At 37.3% G+C, this 20,123-nt stretch overlaps 1 protein-coding gene across 4 annotated transcripts in view; it reads right to left on the bottom strand.

Annotated features, from left to right (window-relative positions):
• The window catches only part of ELAVL2 (ELAV like RNA binding protein 2), a 143,288-nt gene that overhangs the window by 53,733 nt on the left and 69,432 nt on the right, over positions 1–20,123 (bottom strand). For 2 of the 4 annotated variants that reach the window (XM_046021694.1, XM_046021695.1), the window contains exons 1-2: positions 18,049–18,131; positions 14,965–15,208 (exon numbers count right to left, since the gene is read on the bottom strand). In XM_046021694.1, coding sequence (XP_045877650.1) covers positions 14,965–15,208; positions 18,049–18,120 — 316 coding nt within the window. In that variant the 5' untranslated portion in view covers positions 18,121–18,131. Of the gene's footprint in view, positions 1–14,964; positions 15,209–18,048; positions 18,132–20,123 lie in introns of those variants that run through there. The other 2 variants (XM_046021697.1, XM_046021696.1) reach the window with 1 other exon arrangement.

Genomic DNA, 20,123 nt, shown 5'->3' with positions numbered 1-20,123 from the left:
GGCTGGGTCATTTAAGAAGGGTCCCTGGGGGCATGTGGCTGGCTCAGTCGGTTAAGCCGGTTAAGCATGGGACTCTTGACTTCAGCTCAGGAATTGATCTCAGGGTGATGAGTTCAAACCCCATGTTGGGCGCCACACTGGGTATGGGGCCTACTTAAAAGGGGGGGGCAGGCTGGATAGCATCACATCATCATCTGGGGGGAAAAGTTTCAAATAAAGTAAAAACATGTATCATTTCACCTTCTTATCCATATCAATGATAAAGTGTATCCAATATATGTAACAAGGTTTTCCCTTGGGGACAACTCTCCACGTTAGTTCATTTTATTTCAATAAAGAAAGATCATAATTAAATTAAGAGATATTTTTAGCAAAGACAAAGGAAGTAAATTCCAAAGGACATCCACTGTCCCCGACTGACGCAAAGATTTAGGTATAAATAACATGTGATTTTTCCTTCTCTTTTGTACAGCACATTTTGTTTAGTTTTATATTTAATAAAGAAAGGCAGTTACATTTTCAAGAGGATATGAGGAATATGGGTTGTTTTTTTTTCCTCCCCCTCAACTTAAAATAGTCACATAAAAGCACTGATTTTTATACTTAGGAGAAACACCCAAACAGACCAATTGTGTATGGTCAGGTAGGGTATAAATGCTGACTATAAAGGAAACTTATTTAAATAATGCAGACACAGCTTCAAGGACCTCAAGAAAGTCCTCTCTGAACTAGTAAAGAGAAAAGCAATCTATAGAGAAAGGCAGGAGTACAAGGTTAAAGTTTAAAAGCTGCAGGTCAGATGGGAACCATGGCTACGAATTAAGTCAAAGAGGTACCAGGACAGAAATAAATACCCGTTTTGATTTACTAAGGGACAGCTATGTCACAGCAAACCACTCAGACCACAGGGCAATTTGCCCACAAATTAACAGATGGCTGCTGCTTTTTTTTTTTTTTTTGAAGATTTTATTTATTTTTCTGACAGAGAGAGACACAGCGAGAGGGGGAACACGAGCAGGGGGACTAGGAGAGGGAGAAGCAGGCTTCTCACTGAGCAGGGAGCCTAATATGGGGCTCTGGATCCCAGGACGCTGGGATCATGACCTGAGCCAAAGACAGATGCTTAACAACTGAGCCACCCTGATGCCTTCTAAAAAGAAATACAAAATGCTCTGGTTCCCAAAATTGCTACATTCATATCATACTTAAGCATCTCCGACAAAATAACCTAGTTTAAAAGTTGAAAGATTAACTATTGTGACCCTCCAAATTTAAAATTCACACAAACACTTTAATTAAGAAGCAAATGCTTAAAAGATTTTGCTCAGACAATGACTCATTAGCACACAAAAGTGATGTGGCCCTGTCCTCATCAGCATCACAGTTAATGTGCCATCACACTGACCTGGAGAAGCACAGAGGCTTATCTCTTACCGCGGACTAAAAAGTACATTAAAAAGGAAATATACAAATCACGTACTCCACAACTTAGACTATCTGACCCCAATTTCCCCCCACAAAACAGGAAAAACCTAAACACAAAAATAATCTATTTAAATTACTACCATGTTATCGTCTCAAGTACCCACGAACCTAAAGCAAGATGGTGGGGAAAAGAATTTTATTTAACAAGTGCACCTAGGGTGCCTGGCTGGTTCAGCTGACAGAGCATGCAACTCAATCTCGGGGTGAATTCGAGCCCCACACTGGGTACAGAGCTTGCTAAAAAAATAAATGTTAAAATAAATAAAAGAAGTATACCTAAACTTTTAATTTATCTTAAGGACTTTTTTTAAAATTTTAAAGCTTTTTAAAAATTACTTTGAGATAGAGTGAGAGCAAGTGAGCTCTATCTTTGAGATAGAGTGAGAGCCAAGTGAGGGGCAGAGAGAGGAGAAGCAGCCTCCCCGCAGAACAGGGAGCCCAGCGCCAGGTTCAGTTCCAGGACCTCAGTTGCAGTTCATGACCTGAGCTGTCGGCAGCCAATTAACCACAGAGCCACCCAGGTGCCCCTATCTTAAGGAGTTTAAAAATGATGCTTTCTTTCATGTGTTATTACTGAAGTTACCTGATTACATATCTGAGGCTCACTCTTAGGGAAGATGCTGTGTTTTTTTATGCCACCAGATTAAATAATATTAAGGATGTCTGACTTGGGAAGCAACTTCTACATACGAAGCTTCTGAACCATTTGGGTCACATCACATGGCAACTCTGCAAACATATTTCAAGATTATGGCAAAGACAGGTAGCATAAGGTATCTCATTCAGAAAAATTATCTTTTTGCCAAAACGTGTCCCCTACCTAAAGAAAAGGGGCTGGAGTGTAAGGCCTCCTGCTAACTCAGCCCTAAGATGCACATCTGTGAAAGGGTTCCTCACCTGTGGAAATAAGCTGGGCTAAATGTACTCTCTCATGTTTACCCTTGTGACTCCACCATCTACCTTGCCCTTATTAAGTTACACAAATTCAATTCCTCCCAGAACGTTGCCATCAGTCATATTAAAGAGCCTCCTAGGCCGTAGAATTCTATACAAAATGCTAGGTATTCAAATATACAAATGACGATTTCACTGAACACTAGTCTTTCAGATAATTCTAATACTGAATAATCCTTAGTGTCAGGGCACCTAGGTGGCTCAGTGGGTTAAGCCTCTGCCTTCAGCTCAGGTCATGATCTCAGGGTCCTGGGATCAAGCCCCGCACCTGGCTCTCTGCTCAGCAGGCAACCTGCTTCCTCCTCTCTCTCTCTGCCTGCCTCTCTGCCTACTTGTGATCTGTCAAATAAATAAAATCTTAAAAAAAAAAAATCCTTAGTGTCAAGGAGTTTTCTATGTTGTTGCTGACAATTTCTTCCTTGCTATTTATAAAGAAGCAAGGGCCTAAACAGTTATGCATTACAAACTAATCTCCTTTATTTTGAGAAAACTTGAAAAATCTTGTGTATGTTGCCAGATCCACTTACCAGTCAAACCCTATCCCCGAACCTAATGCAATGTATAAAATAGGGGCTTATTCTAGCTGTCCTCATAAAACACCAACATTATTAAGGTAGTCCATTTACACCTAGATGATCAATCTCATTCTCCTCAAACAAGAAAATTTTTTTAGCAAGAAGACACATATAGCCACTGAAATACATCTCTTGGACCCAAAGCCTTCCATACTGTGCCTGGGTTCTTGATTTCCACTACAGAAGTAAAACTTAAACTGTGTTTCAAAAGTTTTATCTCCTACAGACAGTTGTAAATTGTAAAGGTGTAAAAACTTCAGATACCTCTAATATCAGCTGAGATTGAGATAAAGATTGACCAGCTCTAAGTAGCATTCTTCTGAAGAAAGAGAGAGGGACAGATTCTTTTCCTTAAGACTCCAGACTATGAAAGATTACACTAAACATCAATTAAACAATTTAATTATGCTCTTCTGTGCTACTGGAACATCTTTTAGTCTTCGCACTCTTAAAAGATGGAAATTCACCCAGTATTTCTTCTTATTCCCAGCAATTCTCAAGACTCTTGACTGAATATCCAGAAACAAAAAAACTGAAGGTTAATCATTGTGATAACTGTATGAGGTATCATAACTTACCAAATGATAGTCCTCAAATTTAAAATCTTACCATCAGACATAATGATTGCCCAATCTTGCCTGTCACCCCAAGACCCTGGATTCCATTACTGCTTACAGAGCTACCTTATCCCTTTACTTTCATTCTCTGTAATTCTCATCTAAGTTAAAAGGAGGGAAGGAAAATTTCTACAGAAATACAAAATGACCAGGAGCTATATTAGACTATTACAATCCTCAAAGGAGTTTTGTTTTTTCTGAATGCGGAATCTACAGGCTAATAATGAAGGTGTTATTCAAAGGTTTTCTGTATCATTTCCTAAAACCTGGTGATAGCCTGGCCAGGCCATGCCACTCCAGACCCTCATGCCATGTTTCCACTAAAAGCTCCATGAACAGATATCCCATTCTAATCCTTTAAGCATACATAAATATCTTAACAGGTTGCAAGGTGAGAACATAAAACCAACTGGATAGTCTTTCAAACAATTGCAGTTACAATTCTGTATCAGGGACTAGTTAAAAATAAAAGTACTGCAGAAAAGAAAGCTAAAGCTAGAATTTGATTTAAAACACACACACACAAAACTGATGACTGTCCAAAAGTCACTGATACTGACAATGTAAACCACTGACTCAGTGGGACAACTGATCTGACCCACCATAACCAACCTGCTCAGATCCATTTTAAGGTGGACTAAGAGCAAACTATGTAATTCATTTCAGTGGTATGAAAAAAGCTCTCACGGACTAGTATCAGAGTTAAGAAGACTCAGAGAACAGTACCTTGGAGGCCACTGTGTTATTGACCCAGTGGCACCTTAAGACTGGATTTAAAGCATCAAAATGTGAGGAAATAAAATTCTTCCCTCAGGCTCCAGTGACCTTGAATACAATGAACGGACTCTGGTTTGCCTGTTTACATGCTACTCTGCCTCCTTTAAACCTTACTTTAAAAGGAGAATTTGACTTTCTCAGGAACAAGCCAGAAGGTCAAACAGGTTGTGAGGAGTCAAGGACAAGACCACATCTACACTACTAAGTTTAAAAAAAAAAAAAAAAATCAATTAAAAAAAACCCCAGATCTATCACCTCAAATGCAAAAATGCAAATTTCTATGGAGCTGGACAGGAGGTTGGGGGTGGATTACAGGACTTGTGAGCCATATACACTCCCCTTCAAAACCAAAGCATTATGTAGAAAACAGAGTTCCAACAAAAAGTACAATGATGAGAAAAGAACTCATTAAAAGCTAAAAATAAACTCTAATTCACAATATGCATACGGATTTAACAAAAAAAGGAAAACAAGATGTAAAATTGCATCTGCTAAGTTAACCATGCCCTAGTGGAAATCGCCACCCCTCTTTACACAAACTGAAATCTGTAAAGTCTGTGATGACTGAATAAAAGCAAGGCTTTAAATGTTTTCAATGAATATTCCAACTAAAGAAAACAAAGGGACAGCAATTTTTTTTGAAGTCTTCTGATCTGCTAACACTACAGGAATACTGGGCTTTTTAACATCCAAGCACACAGGTCTCTGTATTTCCCTACCTGAATGTCTTATTTTATGAAATCAGAATATTTTGTAATAGTATTTATAATTTATATAAAAGGGATACTAATTTTAAGGAAGAAGATGTCCATAAAAGTGAAAACAATCCTCAGTTTTTATCTAACCAATACCTCATGACTCAATTTAATAACTTGCTGATCTTCCAGGCCAGTAATAGTCCACTGGGGAAGCTCAGCTGAGAGTACCTTCATATTTTAAGTCAAGTTCATTCATTCTGAATAACATGCACACAATACCCCACACTTCAGCACTCTGATTCATAGAGACTGGTGTATTATCAGTAATCATCTATGTAGGCTCCCAAGTCCTGCCTTGAACTTCCTATTCCCACCTTGTCCCACCACTAGGAAATTGTCTTGGTCAAATCACCTAGAAAGCAAAGAACAGAATATTAGCTTTGGGTTCTTCCCACATCATGCCTGAGAAATTACAAGAATTCTGAGGCAACAGATCTATTTGAAGACTTTTTCAAAATTGGTTCACCTAAGGAAAAAAAGTCTGCAACTGTCATAACTGAATGTGTTTTAACTGGTAAGGAGGGGTCTGGAGAGAGAGAGATGCCTGTGTGCTACCCACTTTATAAAAGAGACTCAGCTTTGGAGTCAAAGAGCTCCTATAAGGCTACATTACAAATAAGTGGTTAGGCTGGGATATGAACCCAAGTGTTACATTCTTTTCTAGGCTAACACCTCTAAAATTGCCTCATTAGGCCACCTCCCTAGCCGGGGAGTAGCAGGTAGCAGGCATTTTTTGTTTCTGTGTTAATCCTGAGAACTTGATCCCAAGCTAACCAAATAACAACCCTAGCATAATAGCAGTTTGGTAAATCCTATTACCACCACATTCGAGTCCGTATCACATGGAAAGATACAAAGGAATGCTATGAACACAGTTTAAACTGAATACTTCCATCTTGCATTTATTTCCGTGAAGGAGGCACACAGAGTAAGAATTTCTGTTCTTATTTAGAACAATGTAGAAGGAATGATCCTTCCCCAATTAGTTCAATATGATAGATGATGTAAGGTTGAATAGTTTGATCACAAAAAGGCAGTTTAACTGAGGATCTGTTTCTTCACAATACTTGCAAGAGCGGCCAATGCTGCTTTACAGCTTTAAAGCTCCTCAGAATATAGCTGATGACAGTACAATCACCAATAAAAGGACACCCAATGGTGTCAAAATATTGACACTTTAAAACTTTAAAAAGTGAAACCACGTTTTAAGGAGTAAAATATGCTAACTAAAGCCACTGCCCAGGCCTCACAAATCAAACAACACTGACAAGTAAAATGCCAGGAAATATCTTTAAAAGCTGACCTTTTTAGTTGAAAAGGCAAGCTTTGAGGGTTTCCACAGCTCTCAAAATTCGGTAGTAGCAATGCACGCCACTGAAAGTCAATTAACTTAGAACAAGCTCGGAAGAAGCTGGTGAATTGTGAAGCACGGTTTTAGCTTCAATGATCAACTATTCTGTTTAGGAAGTACTTAAAAGGAAATGTTCCAACAGGTGCAAAATCTAAATGCTTTGCTCTATTGATAATTTCGAAAGTTAAAAAACAAAGGCTGATGCTAAGGTAGCATAACAGATAAGACAGTGAAATAAAAACCATCAAGAGAAAAGCAGGTTGATTTTGTACTGCATCATGAAAAAGGGAGGAAGTCAATTTCATAGGTGAGGAGAAAGAGGATTTTAACATTCTATGGATTACAGAAAGAGGAAGAAATCTTGCATCAGAATTTAATTGCTCTCTATCTTCTCCCATTTAGTTCACCATCTTCTCTCATGTACATTTTCCCATTATTTCTAGGACAGCCATTAAATAAACTGAAGGCAGTTTCTACTCTATGCTACCAATCTCCTGATGCAGAAGTAAACAAAAACTAGAAAAAAAACAATGTGAAAAGATCTGCAAGAGCAAACAGCACACAGCCACTCACACTTGGCTAAATTTTAAGAGGAGGATTCCTTACAGAAGAACTTCAACTGTGTTTTCTATGAACTTGAATACATTAACAAAGTTAACGTTTTGTACCAAATTAATAAAGGAATCAAGTCAAAGCACTCAATGAATTTTCTTAATCTGCTGACAAGACAACCATGATCATTCTAGAAGACCTAGTGACAATATGGGTCAATAAACCATAGAATCAAAACTCATAAACCTCATTTATACAATACGTCCAACCTCATTTCCCCTGTAGATATTCTTTAAAAAGTGGCTAGAAAAATGTGGAACTAGCTCTAGGGAGGTGCAATACTTTTCTTCATTAAGTAGCACAAATATCAACATCAAGAAATCAGAAAAACTAAAATCCAGATTCGTGACACATAATTGGCAATGGTTTTGTTTCAAAATATTCTATAGCCTCACGATAGCTATCTTTTCTTTCCAGCAACTAACCATTTCAGGTTGCATTACCATTAAGATATTCAAAGAAAAACCTTTTCTCTTTAGGTTTGCTAACTGAAAGTTAATTTATTTCATGCTAAAGAGGTCCTAAAGAAGGTATCACCGTAAATACGTCATTTTGGCTTAGGATAATTTTGAGCTGAAGGCAGTTAAGAATCAACAGACACAGAGAGTTCTCTTCCCTATCCTTTTCTGCCTACCAAGGAAGTCACAAATTTCCCTCGGGAAGAGGTCCCCTGACACTGTGCCAGAAAGAGGAGAGAGCCACTTTCACCACCAGAGATGGAGAGCAGGCACCAAAATGCATAAAAAAACCTTGCTAAAATAGCTCAATACCTACCATTAGTTTCCCCAATGTAATTCCTGGTCACTTTCCCACAATTCACCAAGCCTCAGAACCCAATCCCCTTTCCTTTGGTACAATGGTATAAGCCCCCAAGTCTAACCACTTCCTTGAGTTTCAATTTTCTTTTGTGAACTTCAGTGCACATGGGGCGCCTGGATGGCTCAGTGGGTTGAGCCTCTGACTTCGGATCAGGTCATGATTTCAGGGTCCTGGGATCGAGCCCCACATTGGGCTCTCTGCTTGGTGGGAAGCCTGCTTCCGCCTCTCTGCCTGTCTGACTACTTGTGATCTCTCCCTCTCTGTCAAATAAATAGTCTTAAATTTTTTTTTTAATACTAACAAAAATTGTGCTTCTTCTGTTAATCCACTCCCCACCCCGTTTTATTGAGATAGAGGTGACATAAAACATTGTCTAGGGGCGCCTGAGTGGCTCAGTGGGTTAAGGCCTCTGCCTTCAGCTCAAGTCATGATCCCAGGGTCCTGGAATCGAGCCCCGCATCGGGCTCCCTCCTCAGCGGGGAGCCTGCTTTCCCCCTCTCTCTGCCTGCCTCTCTGTCTACGTGTGATCTCTTTCAAATAAATAAATAAAATCTTTAAGGAAAAAAAAATTGTCTAATTTATCTTTGGTTAGGTTCAGTCCCTGGGGGCCTATGAATTAAACTAAGAGAATTAAGGAAAAGATTTTCCTACATAATGATAAAGAACTGCATTTAGTTTCTCAAATTTGATAAATTTTAATTTCATCATCCTTAAGTTTTCATCTAAATTACTCAATGCTGACATTGAAATTTATTCCATAAAACACTCCAAGTTCAAGGTTTAAGTGGAAAACTGAACACAGAATTTTAAAGTTTCTCCCCCAAAACTTCATAAAAAGCTTCTATAATGGTAACAATTTTTTTAAATCAGTCATTTAAATGACTAATCAGTCATTTAAAACAGGTTTAAAAACCTTTGAAAACAGAAAAAGGGGCAATTAAAAAGTTTTTTCAGTACCACCAAAAAAAATTAATTTTATACAAATATTACTTTATACAAATTTAGTCACCAAAATCTAAAAATAGCCATATTGAAATGTATTGTATTCCAGTTAATATATTAGGGATCACCAAAGATGATAGAGCAAAGATGCCCTTGTCTTGTGAGAACCTGAGGACACACCAGCCTTTCCACTAAATCTCTAAATAAACAGCTCCCAAAATACGCAATGTGAGGTGTTTATTTAATTACCACCACCCACCCACCTACCCTGCCCTCTTCAACTACTTGTATGAAAGAATCAATTCTTAATCTCTTCATACTATGGACATCCAAAAGCTGACTTAAGGACTGCAACAGACACATAAAACCACCTTTTCAAATTAATGTTCATCAAAACAGCCTGAGGCTCACTGTGATTGACTTCATCATAGTAAATAAATGTTACTAAATTTGAAGGTATGAATTAGAAAAATAAAATACCACTTCAATCCTGAAAAGCAAAGATTATGTTTGTTTTTAAAAAGAGAAGAGGGGAGCGCCTAGGTGGCTCAGTCAGTTAAGTGTCTGCCTTCAGCTCAGGTCATGATCTCAGGGTCCTGGGATCAAGCCCTACATCCGGCTCCCTGGTTATCCTTCTCCCTCTGCCCCTCCCCCGTCTTGTGCCTTCTCTCTCTTTCAAATAAATAGATAAAATCTTAAAGAGGAGGGGAGAATATTCTCAGGAAGCAACAAAGCTATAACTTAAATCTAGCTTAAACCCTATTTAAAGGGGGAAAAAAAAAAAGGACTGGCGAATATGTGTTAGCATAGGTGGGGCTGTATGTTCAAAGGTTATCATCCAAAGAAGGACACTGGCAAAGTCCCTCCTTGGGTCCCCTACAATTTGTATATGTTTGTTTGGGTCTTTGTTTTTCCTTTTTGTCTGAAAGACAGGACCCACCTCCGACAAGTCCTGGAATAATAGTGTAGACATTACATCAAGATAAAAAGGAGCATCACTCATTACCTGAAATCTTCACCTAACTGTTACTTCTCTGCTCTTCCATTAGAAGAAAGGAAAAGTAACAATGACAGAACAAGCTATGTTGAAGGTTTGAAAACCAATTATATATGCGTACACACATACACACCCTTTCAGGGACAGGTTAGATATTCGCTAAAGACATAGGCTGGTGACTTAAATTTGACATCTCTAGTCCTGCACCCCAGGAGGTAACTCATCAGAAACCACCACTGGGGAAGGGATACCACCATAGATGGCTGTAGATAAGGCACTGCAATTATTACAACTCTCCCACCCATCTCCAGCCAGAGCTAGGGTAAACCTGGAATATTCTGGTTCTACCTCTGTGCAAAATATTCAGGAAACATAGTGGGTAACTCCCAGGTAAATGGAACATTCTGGGCCCTACTTCAAAGAATCTGATTCAGTAGGTTTGGGCAGGGCCCAGGAAGTTGCATCTCTGGTGGTCATCCCAAGTGATTCCAAAGCAGGTAACTGTACTCACTGTACTTGAAAAGACTGATTCCCAAAACTGCTTGTTTGCCCATCAGAATCACTTGGGGAACTTTCTGACAACAGATTCCCAAAGCCTTCGGAATCTTATTTTTTAAAACTCCCTCACATGAGGATGGGCAGCCTGATTTAGCAATCACTGAGCTAAAATACCCAAATTCACTATAGAGTACAAGTTTTGTAGAGCAGCATGGATGTTCTCCTTCATTTTATGTATCCATCAGTCCTTGACTCTCAAAACTCTCTTATTCCCCGCTTCTGAAGACACACCCACCAAAAGATGCCCCTCAGTCGATCTATACATGTTAGGTGTCTCATTATAAATTCATCAGTTGGTCCTGTGGTTAATTTTTAAAGAGTTCTGGCCTCTAACAAGAGGCAAGGAGGAAATATCCCAGGAAAGAAGCAAAAACTGGAATTCTGGTCCCTGCTCTACCATTTAACAGCTATGAGGTCTTGGACTATTCAGTCATTTAAACAAACCTGGGGTTCAGATCGCCTGTTAAGTGAAGGAGCTATCTAAGATCATCTCAAGGACATTTCTGATTCTAACACTCTATTGCTCACTCCTTGCCTCATAAAATCCAGTTCACTCCTCTAGAATGCAGCATCAGCAGGTGTCAAGGACTCTAAAGTACATAAACCCAAAAAGATGGACCGACATCAGCTGAACTGTACGAGCAGCAGTGGTTTCTCATGATGAATGTCTATAGACAGGAAATGGGATGAAGCATAAAGCTGGGCATGAGACCAAAGAAAGGGCCTGAAAAACAACATAATAATAAATAGAATTTAGGCCAAAGAGAAGATTACTATATTTACTACTGAAGAGGTGCCTTAATGTATTTCTCTAATCCTCTATCAAAATAGTGACATTAATTTGCCAACAACAACACAATCTAAAATTATATACTCACTTTTAGGACTTGGGCAAGAGGCACATATTTTCCTAACTGGATTTGTTCTTTTTTAAACCTGAGATACAATTTCCTAATTCAGCATTATTTAAGTAGGCAAAGATTAAAGAAAAATTAAAAAGAGCAATTTAAATGTTCTTCCCAAAGAGTGACCTCATAGTTTTCTTACTTACATACTTACTTACTTACTTACATACTTACTTACTACTTACATAGTTTTCTTACAACCCAGACAATTAATGCTTACTTCCTACAAAATCAGAATACAAGGACCTGGCCCAGGAGCTCCCCAGGAGGCAGGATAAGTTGGATAGTTAGACCAAGGAACTCAGTCTTGACCCCATAGATGTGTACTGAGAAGAAACCGCATAAACTGGCTAATGCTAACTACACCAAAGGGCAGCATCCAAATCCTCACAAATTCTTCCAATCTTTCTAGGTATGTTAATAGTAGCTTCTTAGGAAGATATGCTCACTTGGCAAAGTACAACCATTCAAAATCCAGTTTTAAAAATCTACCATTTACTATACTATTTTGTTCAATACAAATATTGACTAAGAAATTCAGAATTTAAAAATACACATACACATTTAAATTTGGGCTTTGAGACTAAATGAGTTAGACCCTTCTGAACACCACTTTAACTCATACCAAGAATGAGATGTCACTGGACTAAGTCAAAACAGGGTTACTAGAAGAGGTGTTCTGTATTCTTATTTACCTGCTCACCTTTTTATAATACACAGTTCATTATCATGGATGTTCATTTATGAAACATGCTCATTAACCTGGATATGAACAGGTTACAGAAGAGTTTCAGAACGTATGATAATCTGTAAAATGATTTCAAAAGCTTTCATAGCAAAAGCCTTTATATGCTCAATGGAAATCTAGTATTGGGAAGATATCCCCTAAAATGAGTTCTGCGGTCAAATAAGGCCAGAAAACCGGCTTCTTTACTGCAGGATTTTAATATACGGTTTTAATATGGTAATGATCTGCAATTTTGCTCTTACATAGGAAACTATGAAGGGCAGCATTTCTCAAATTTGTCTGTCAATGGAACATTTCCTCTGAAGAACAAGTATGATTGTGTCTCTTGGAATGAAGCTTAGAAAATGTGTTAGGACTCTCCTGCCCACTATGGATGTACTTGGGTACTCCATTCGCTTACAATAAGTTTTAAACACATATTTTACCATGGTGGGAAACTTCCTTGGCTCCCTCTCACTGAACAGACAATGGGGTGTTGATGGGGGATAAAGGAAGTTGACAGGAAATACTAATGCACTTTGCCAGTATCCAACCATGTCCTTCATATTACCATGCACTGTGGTTCCATTACCGTTGTTTATCACACTGAAGACAGGGAGGCAAAGGGTATGAAGACACAGAATTCAAATTTGTTGCACCATAAAACAGCTCTAGTAAAAGACTTATTGAAGAGTAAGATAATTCAAGATCGACCAGAGATGAAAGATTAAGATCTTGCAAATGTTTTCTGCAGAAGGTGCCTAATAAAAAGGATGTAAGATTTGCTCCATATTTTTATCTACTCACAGTATTATAACAAAAAATTCAACATTTATATACCTAGTTCAAGCATCTTTTTTTTTTTCATGGTAGGCACAGTTACTAAGCAATTAACCCAGAAATCACATCACTGATATCATGGCCTTTATACCATTTATCAGACAGTCATTTATGTAAAAGAGGTTGCAAAAGTCACATATGAAGAAGCTGTTTTGCTAAAAAGAATAAAATTTAGTGTCAGGACAAATGTATTAAGAACCATTTGTTCTTGGGGCGCCTGGGTGGCTCAGTTGTTAAGCATCTGCCTCCAGCTCAGGTCATGATCCCACTCAGGCATGACTCCCCACTCAGCAGGAAGCCTGCTTCTCCCTCTTCCACTCCCCCTGCTTGTGTTCCCTCTCTTGTTGTCTCTCTGTCAAATAAATAAAATAAAACCTTTTTTTTTTTTTAAAAAAAAAAAAGGAGCCATTTGTTTTCTAACTTTTTCAACTTTTCAAAAACGGTTTATAAACTTCACATATGCTGACATTGATTTTAGAAAAAGAAATGGAAAAATATTCTCCATTGGATTATCAGTATTCCAAAAAAAAAAAACAAAAAACAAAAAAAAACTCCCTAATGATACTGTGGTGAACATCTAAGTAACATAATTAATTAAAGTGTAATTTTTCAGTATGGATTGATGACAACCAGGTTTTACTTAGTTTTTACTTGATTTAAGTATGTTCCCTCTGTGAGTTTCAATTTGTAGCTCCAGGAAATAGGATTGTGAGGCCAAGCTGAGGTGAATGCTCTAAGCACACATTCTCCCACCTTGGAGAGGCAATAAGTCCTGCTGTCTTTTTTTTTTTTTAAAGATTTTATTTATTTATTTGACAGAGATCACAAGTAGGCAGAGAGGCAGGCAGAGAGAGAGGAGGAAGCAGGCTCCCTACTGAGCAGAGAGCCTGATGATGCGATGATGCGATAATGCGGGGCTCGATCCCAGGACCCTGGGATCATGATCTGAGCCGAAAGCAGAGGCTTTAACCCACTGAGCCACCCAGGTGCCCCAGTCCTGCTGTCTTGATAAAAGAAAGGTACTATCTCAGACAAAGTAAAAATGCCTGCAGAAATCACCTAGTGTGACCCCTTTCTTTAGCCTCTACTTCATTTACCTAAGAAGACCTGAAGCCAAGAGCTGACTTGATTCTTGGTCAAACTCTTCTCACTGCCTTTAGGTATTCTCTGCCCATTTCAAATATTTAGTTTTTATGGTTTGAGTTATAAGCCATGTAAAGCAATTTAATATACATCACCCCTCAAACTTAATAATGACATGAGAAAGTTAGTCTTTCTACACTTAACTTTGTACATTTTCATTGTTTCAGAACAACTCCTACAGGAAACATTATCCCAAGAACATGCTCAATTAGACTTCGGCTTATTCTAAATATTTAGTTGAATCTTACAAAATACTAAGGTTATTCCCCACTACCCAACATTCAATAGGTATCAAAGGTCAAATTACCCAAACTTTCATTTTTATCTTTACGATAAGAACACTCATATACCACTTTTTCCTTTCCTTGTCAAAGAACAGAACATAAGATCTTGCCACACTCAAATTATATCAGTGCAAGTATTCATACATTGACAATGTGAATATTACTATTTACTCTGTAACATATATTAAAAGCAGAACTATACAGACTTTAAGGAAAAGACATTTTAAGTTTCTTCCTTCTCCCAAACAGAATAAGCTCCTATGTATCATTGTTAAAATGCTAAATCATATAAGCTCAGGAAACTAAAAACTGAAGGCTAACGTGATACTTTCTGTCCCAGACATACACACACTTCTAAAACATTTTTCAAAGATGTTATCGTACAGTATATGGTATATAAAAGTCTAGTTATAATACATAGTGCCCATAAAAATATTTTATGCTTTAAAAGGAAAACAAAACTTTTAAAACTAAGTTTCATGCTGCTAATGTAGTCAGTTACAGAGAGTACCTAGATGGGTAAAACTGCAGCACTGAATGATCTACGAGCAGTAAACTTGTTATTTTCTCACACAAGAAACATAATCCTTTAAAGGAGTAACCCATATAAAACTGCATACCTGTTATTTTGTCTCTTACAAGTTTACAGGACTCTATCTCACCAATGCTTCCAAAAAGACTCTTTAATTCCTCCTGTGTCATGTTCTGAGGAAGGTAGTTGACTATTAAGTTGGTCTTGCTGTCCTCTGTGTTCCCAGAGTCAACTGGTGACGAGCAGTTGTTGTTTATGGTGGTTGGACCATTGGCTGTGTTATTGCAAGTTGGCCCATTAGACAGTTGTGTTTCCATGGCAGCAATTACCTGCTAAAAACAGAGAAAACAAGAAATGTCAGAATTCATATTTCACAAACTATTAGAGATTCCAACCAAGAATGTAAATACTTGTCACTAAATACAAGTCATTCTGCTGAAATTACAATAAAGCTTCAACAAAAATTACAACACCTACGCTAATTTATACTTCATATATTAAGCTAGTCAAGTTAAGTTCACAATTATACTTTCACATACATATTCCATACATGCACATAAAAAAGCACACTCTAAATGTTAAACATTCTCTAGAACCGCATTTTGGGTCTATTCACATACCCTTACTCACCTGCAGTATCCAAACACTCAAGGAAATTTAGTACCAAAGGGCATGGAATTAAACCCTGACTAAAATCATTCTACGAAACAGAAGTGCTTAACATGCTACCAAAAGACAAACCAAAAAATGGTCTTCCAAACTCTGAAGAGATTTTCAGTTAGCCTAAGAGTTTCAATATTCTAAAACTGACATACATCCATTAACTTAAAATCAAGGAGGCAAGAGTACTTTAAAAATATAAATTTGTCAACATGTACTGTTTTGGTTACATATTGAAAATGTTTTTGATTGACAGTATCTTATACCTCTTCTGTTGGTAAGAAATAAGAAAAAATATTAGATGTCAAATGTTAGGGCATGAAAAGGATTTGTAGGATAACTTGGAAAAGAAGCTATGAGTACTTAGTGTACCTTGTAGAATCTAACAAGCTATTCTTGTCAACCTTGCCAGCTAAAGATCACCAACAAGGCAACTGATCTACAGCATCAAAACAGAATCCCCAAACAATTCAATATGGCATTTTGCCTTGATTCTAACTTTAAATGGGAAAAAAAAAAATGAAAACAAAAATAAAAACCTATCCAGGTCACCAAAATAACATAAATATTTCAACTTTTGCAAACAGACCAGCCCAAGGAATTTTCATTTGAGCACATAAGCCTGTTGAAATGCAAGTAATAAGGTACCTATAAACTCCAAATACAGGATAAATAGCAGATTTGAGGAAAATGGCCTCAAACTGTTCAGGCTATTCTAAAAATCTACTTATTAAGCAAATTTGGATCTAGTTTCTAAAAATCAGTGCTATGACCTTTGAGCAAAAGAGTTACAAACCACAGCCCCAAATTTTCTAGAACCATCTTCCAACAGGTATCTACTTTGGTCAGCCAAGATTGCAGGGGAATCCAAAAATCAAAGCATCAGTGAAAGAATTATCCTTCCTATTTTATTCAATACAGCTCTCATCTCCACAAAGAACTACTTCTCAAAACTGAAAATTCTGAATTGATGGAATGCTAGTTTGGGGGAAGTTCTCTAACATATAAAAGGCAAAGAATTTGAGGCAAAATTTTTAAAAAGCAAAGTAGAGGGAAAGAGTGCTACAAGAGAAAAAAAAGTCTTTTAAAAAGCATATTACCTAAGAAAAATAATAAAAGGGCACAACAGTGGATAAGCCTACAGGAAGAAATCTCGACTGCCAAGAGATGTTTATAAAAGAAGGCAGCATAGGATAGATTGAGACTGGTCAACTCAGCAGATTAAGACTGGTCAGACTGGCAAGAATCCATGCTAACATGATAAAAAAAAAAAAAAAAAACAGACAAAATCCAGACTACCTATCAAATATCAAACAATCTAAACCCTCCATGACTGCATTTCCTTTTCAAAGAAATGGGTATTTCTTTGACACAAGCTGCAGGCTACTTCTCTTGGGTAAGTGTTCTTACAGTACTTAAAGGAGCAAGGGAAAAATAAAGAAACCTTTAGAAATCTGCAAGAAAAAAAAAGTGAAACAATTCAAGACATGCATTTTATTGTAATTAACAACTTTATCTGAAACTGAGAAAGGAGTTTTCAAATTTCCTAATAAAGCATAACTTCCATTCTGTAGAATATTAGCTGTGGGTCACTTTCCACAGCAAAACTCTTATGGGATTAACCTTTGCCCAGCATTTATGAAAACAATGAGATGCCAGAGTGGCCAAGGCCAATTAAAACAAATCGCTGTTCAAAAATTAGGTATGTGTAGAAACTATATGAACCCCAAATATGAGATCTGGATTTAACTCACTGGGATGGCATGCGAAATATAAACTGTTCATTGACTGAAATTAGCAGGATTTAGCAAGGACAACAAACACTCCTCACTTAATTGCACATTTATTTCCATGTTCAGGTGGCAAGAATGAGCTCCTAAGCCAACATTCAAGTGAACAGCTGCAGTAGGCTGTGTGCGCTGAAAATTACAGCATCTCTCAGCTATAGGACCATCTGCTCAGAATAAAATGATACTAATGTGCTATATTTTACAAATAATGCATATTCCATTGATAGGCTCAACACAACTGTTCACAGAATGCAAACTCTTTCAACAGTTACTGGGCAAATAATTTTCAGCCAGATTTACAATTTCAACAATTTTTTTTTTTTTTTGAGCATCAGGCATTGTAAATAACTTCAAAATTTAGTAACCAAAAAAATACATAGAAAACAGAATATAAAGAATTACGGTAACTTAGTATTCAGACCATACCAAAACTTTTTTGTTTCTTTAAAAAAAAGCTTGTCACTCTTTTCTTTGAGTCTGCACTAAATCCTAATTTAGATTATAAAAAGTTACATACAAAAGCATGGTTCTGATGCTACATATACCACTATGGTTAAAATTGCAATGTGCTTTAAGTCCTAATGATGGCCATACCGCAATAGGTTAAATGTAAGAATAATTAGTATGCCAAATGAAAAGTTCAAGTGTTTGGTATGGCCTCAGCACTCCTGCAACATGCTAAAAAAAAGTAGCCTACAGAATTTAAGAAAAATCCCACAGACCCCAGTCCAAGGCTCTGCTGCCCACGAACCACTTCTAAGCAGAGAAGCCACATCACACAGTCTGACTGCCATGTTAGTTTGGAGTTGCCGTCTGCAATATGGACACAAAAAGTACCGTATGTTAGATGAGCAAGATAATGCAACAAATCAGTTTGTACAAAATTTACAGTGATTGTATTGATATTCCCAGCACGTCCATGCAGTGTGGCTTAATTGAATTTGAGGCAATTCCAATCTAATCTTTCCAAATTCATTTTAACATGTAGTTTTCTTGCACAAATTAAGCATTTATAATTAAGAGCCTGATTTTCAAACAGTATTAACTAGTTACCTTGACATCTATCCTGAAGAACTACCTTAAACCGCATCTCAAAAAATTTTTTAAATAATAAAATGAACCAAAAACACTGCATGCTGTCCTGCCTCTTAAGGATGTGGGAGAAGGAAGGAAATGTGAATGAAATTTATAGGGAGAAAAAGCAGTCATGCAATTCATAAGTGAATGCTTTGCATAAAAGCATCCTTTCCCCCAAATATCAGAAAGGCATTAAAGGAAAACTATATTTGCCCACACTGTTACATTATAGTATAAATGATCCTTAATCTTGGAACTTAAAATTAAAAGTAAATAGAAACCTTGTGAGGTTATTTTGCCACCACCGTCCAACTGATCTCTAACAGTTTCACTGAGAATTGTTCACATATACTAAGAGGCAGTAAACCAGCATCTTTCAATTGAAATAATTGGACCAATAAATAGGACTGTTTGGAGTAATGCTTATATAGGATGTCAGCTTTGTCCCTGAACGAAATCAAGTGAACGTTTTTTAATATGTAAATTGTAAACGCAGCACGATTTGAAATTAGTGCTGCTATGAGGCTTCCAATATAGTTAATGAGCCATTTACCACTTATTACAACTTGCCCAAATACTAAACAGAGCCACAATATTGGCACAAAAGCCAAAGTTTACATTTTAGACATATATGCAGATCCTTTAAATGGTCAACAGAATATTCAGAAAAACTCAGTCTCTGAAAATAGACAATGAGTAACAAAGAAGGGCCAAAAACATCTTTTACTTGGGTACTTAGGATTATAAAAATTTCATCCTTGGAGTTAAACCTGGCTGATAAGTGAACTACTCTTGTTGCGAGTGATGACATTAATAGGTAACAATAGATTCCATTTTCTGGCATCTACCAAAACGGTTTAACACTCTCTTTACAGGATGCCATGAAAATATTTTACACCTCCTCCCTTCTCCCACTGTCATCAGATAATTCAGTCTGATTCCATGTTTTTTATTTAAAAAGCAAAAAATCTACTTATAGTTTAACTAAACCTGTGAAGAAATAAAGTGTTTTTATATCCGTGAAATATTTTGACAAGAACCTAATTGTGGTTAGACCACATGGGTAGAATAGGTAGGACCACACCCAAGAGTTTAAACCAAGCTTAAATGTATGTCCTGAATACCCTCGGGAATTGGTATCTAACATTTTTCACTACATAAAACCATAGATTCACATTTAATGGCCTCGGTCCCTTCTATTCCATAGTAGGCGATGCTAATAAGCTAATCTACTGACACCCCTCCTTCTGACAGCCCCAGGGATGTGAACAATCACTTTATTGCACCAACTAGCTAGGAAGGCTGTATATGGAAAATGATTCTACTGCACTTTTACATTTCAAGCACCCCAGACAGTTTCTCTGCTTGAGGGCAGACACATACCTTTATGGAAAGTTATAAATAAGTTGCTCACATGGCCCTTACCTTTATGCTGGCCAACAATTCAGTTACTAAAAATGTAAAGCTACTTCCCCTTCACTTAAGGACAGGTGATTCTGCTCTACTCAATCTACCACAGACAACAGACCTGCACTATTTATAGATTCTATTGGCTCTGAAACTCTTTGGGTGGGGGGGGGAGCACATTCCAGCAACACAGAACCATCATTTTAAAGCTTAAAAAATAATGTTTCAATATATGTTCACATCTTAATTTAGACATCAATTGTGCCAATTAAGACGCCTTTTTCCTGTTACTCTCCACGTAGTAATTTATGAG

This window comes from Meles meles, chromosome 11 (genome assembly GCF_922984935.1).
Source record: "Meles meles chromosome 11, mMelMel3.1 paternal haplotype, whole genome shotgun sequence".
In the NCBI taxonomy this organism is placed as follows: Eukaryota; Metazoa; Chordata; class Mammalia; order Carnivora; family Mustelidae; genus Meles; species Meles meles.
This window is presented reverse-complemented; position numbering and strand designations above follow the sequence as displayed.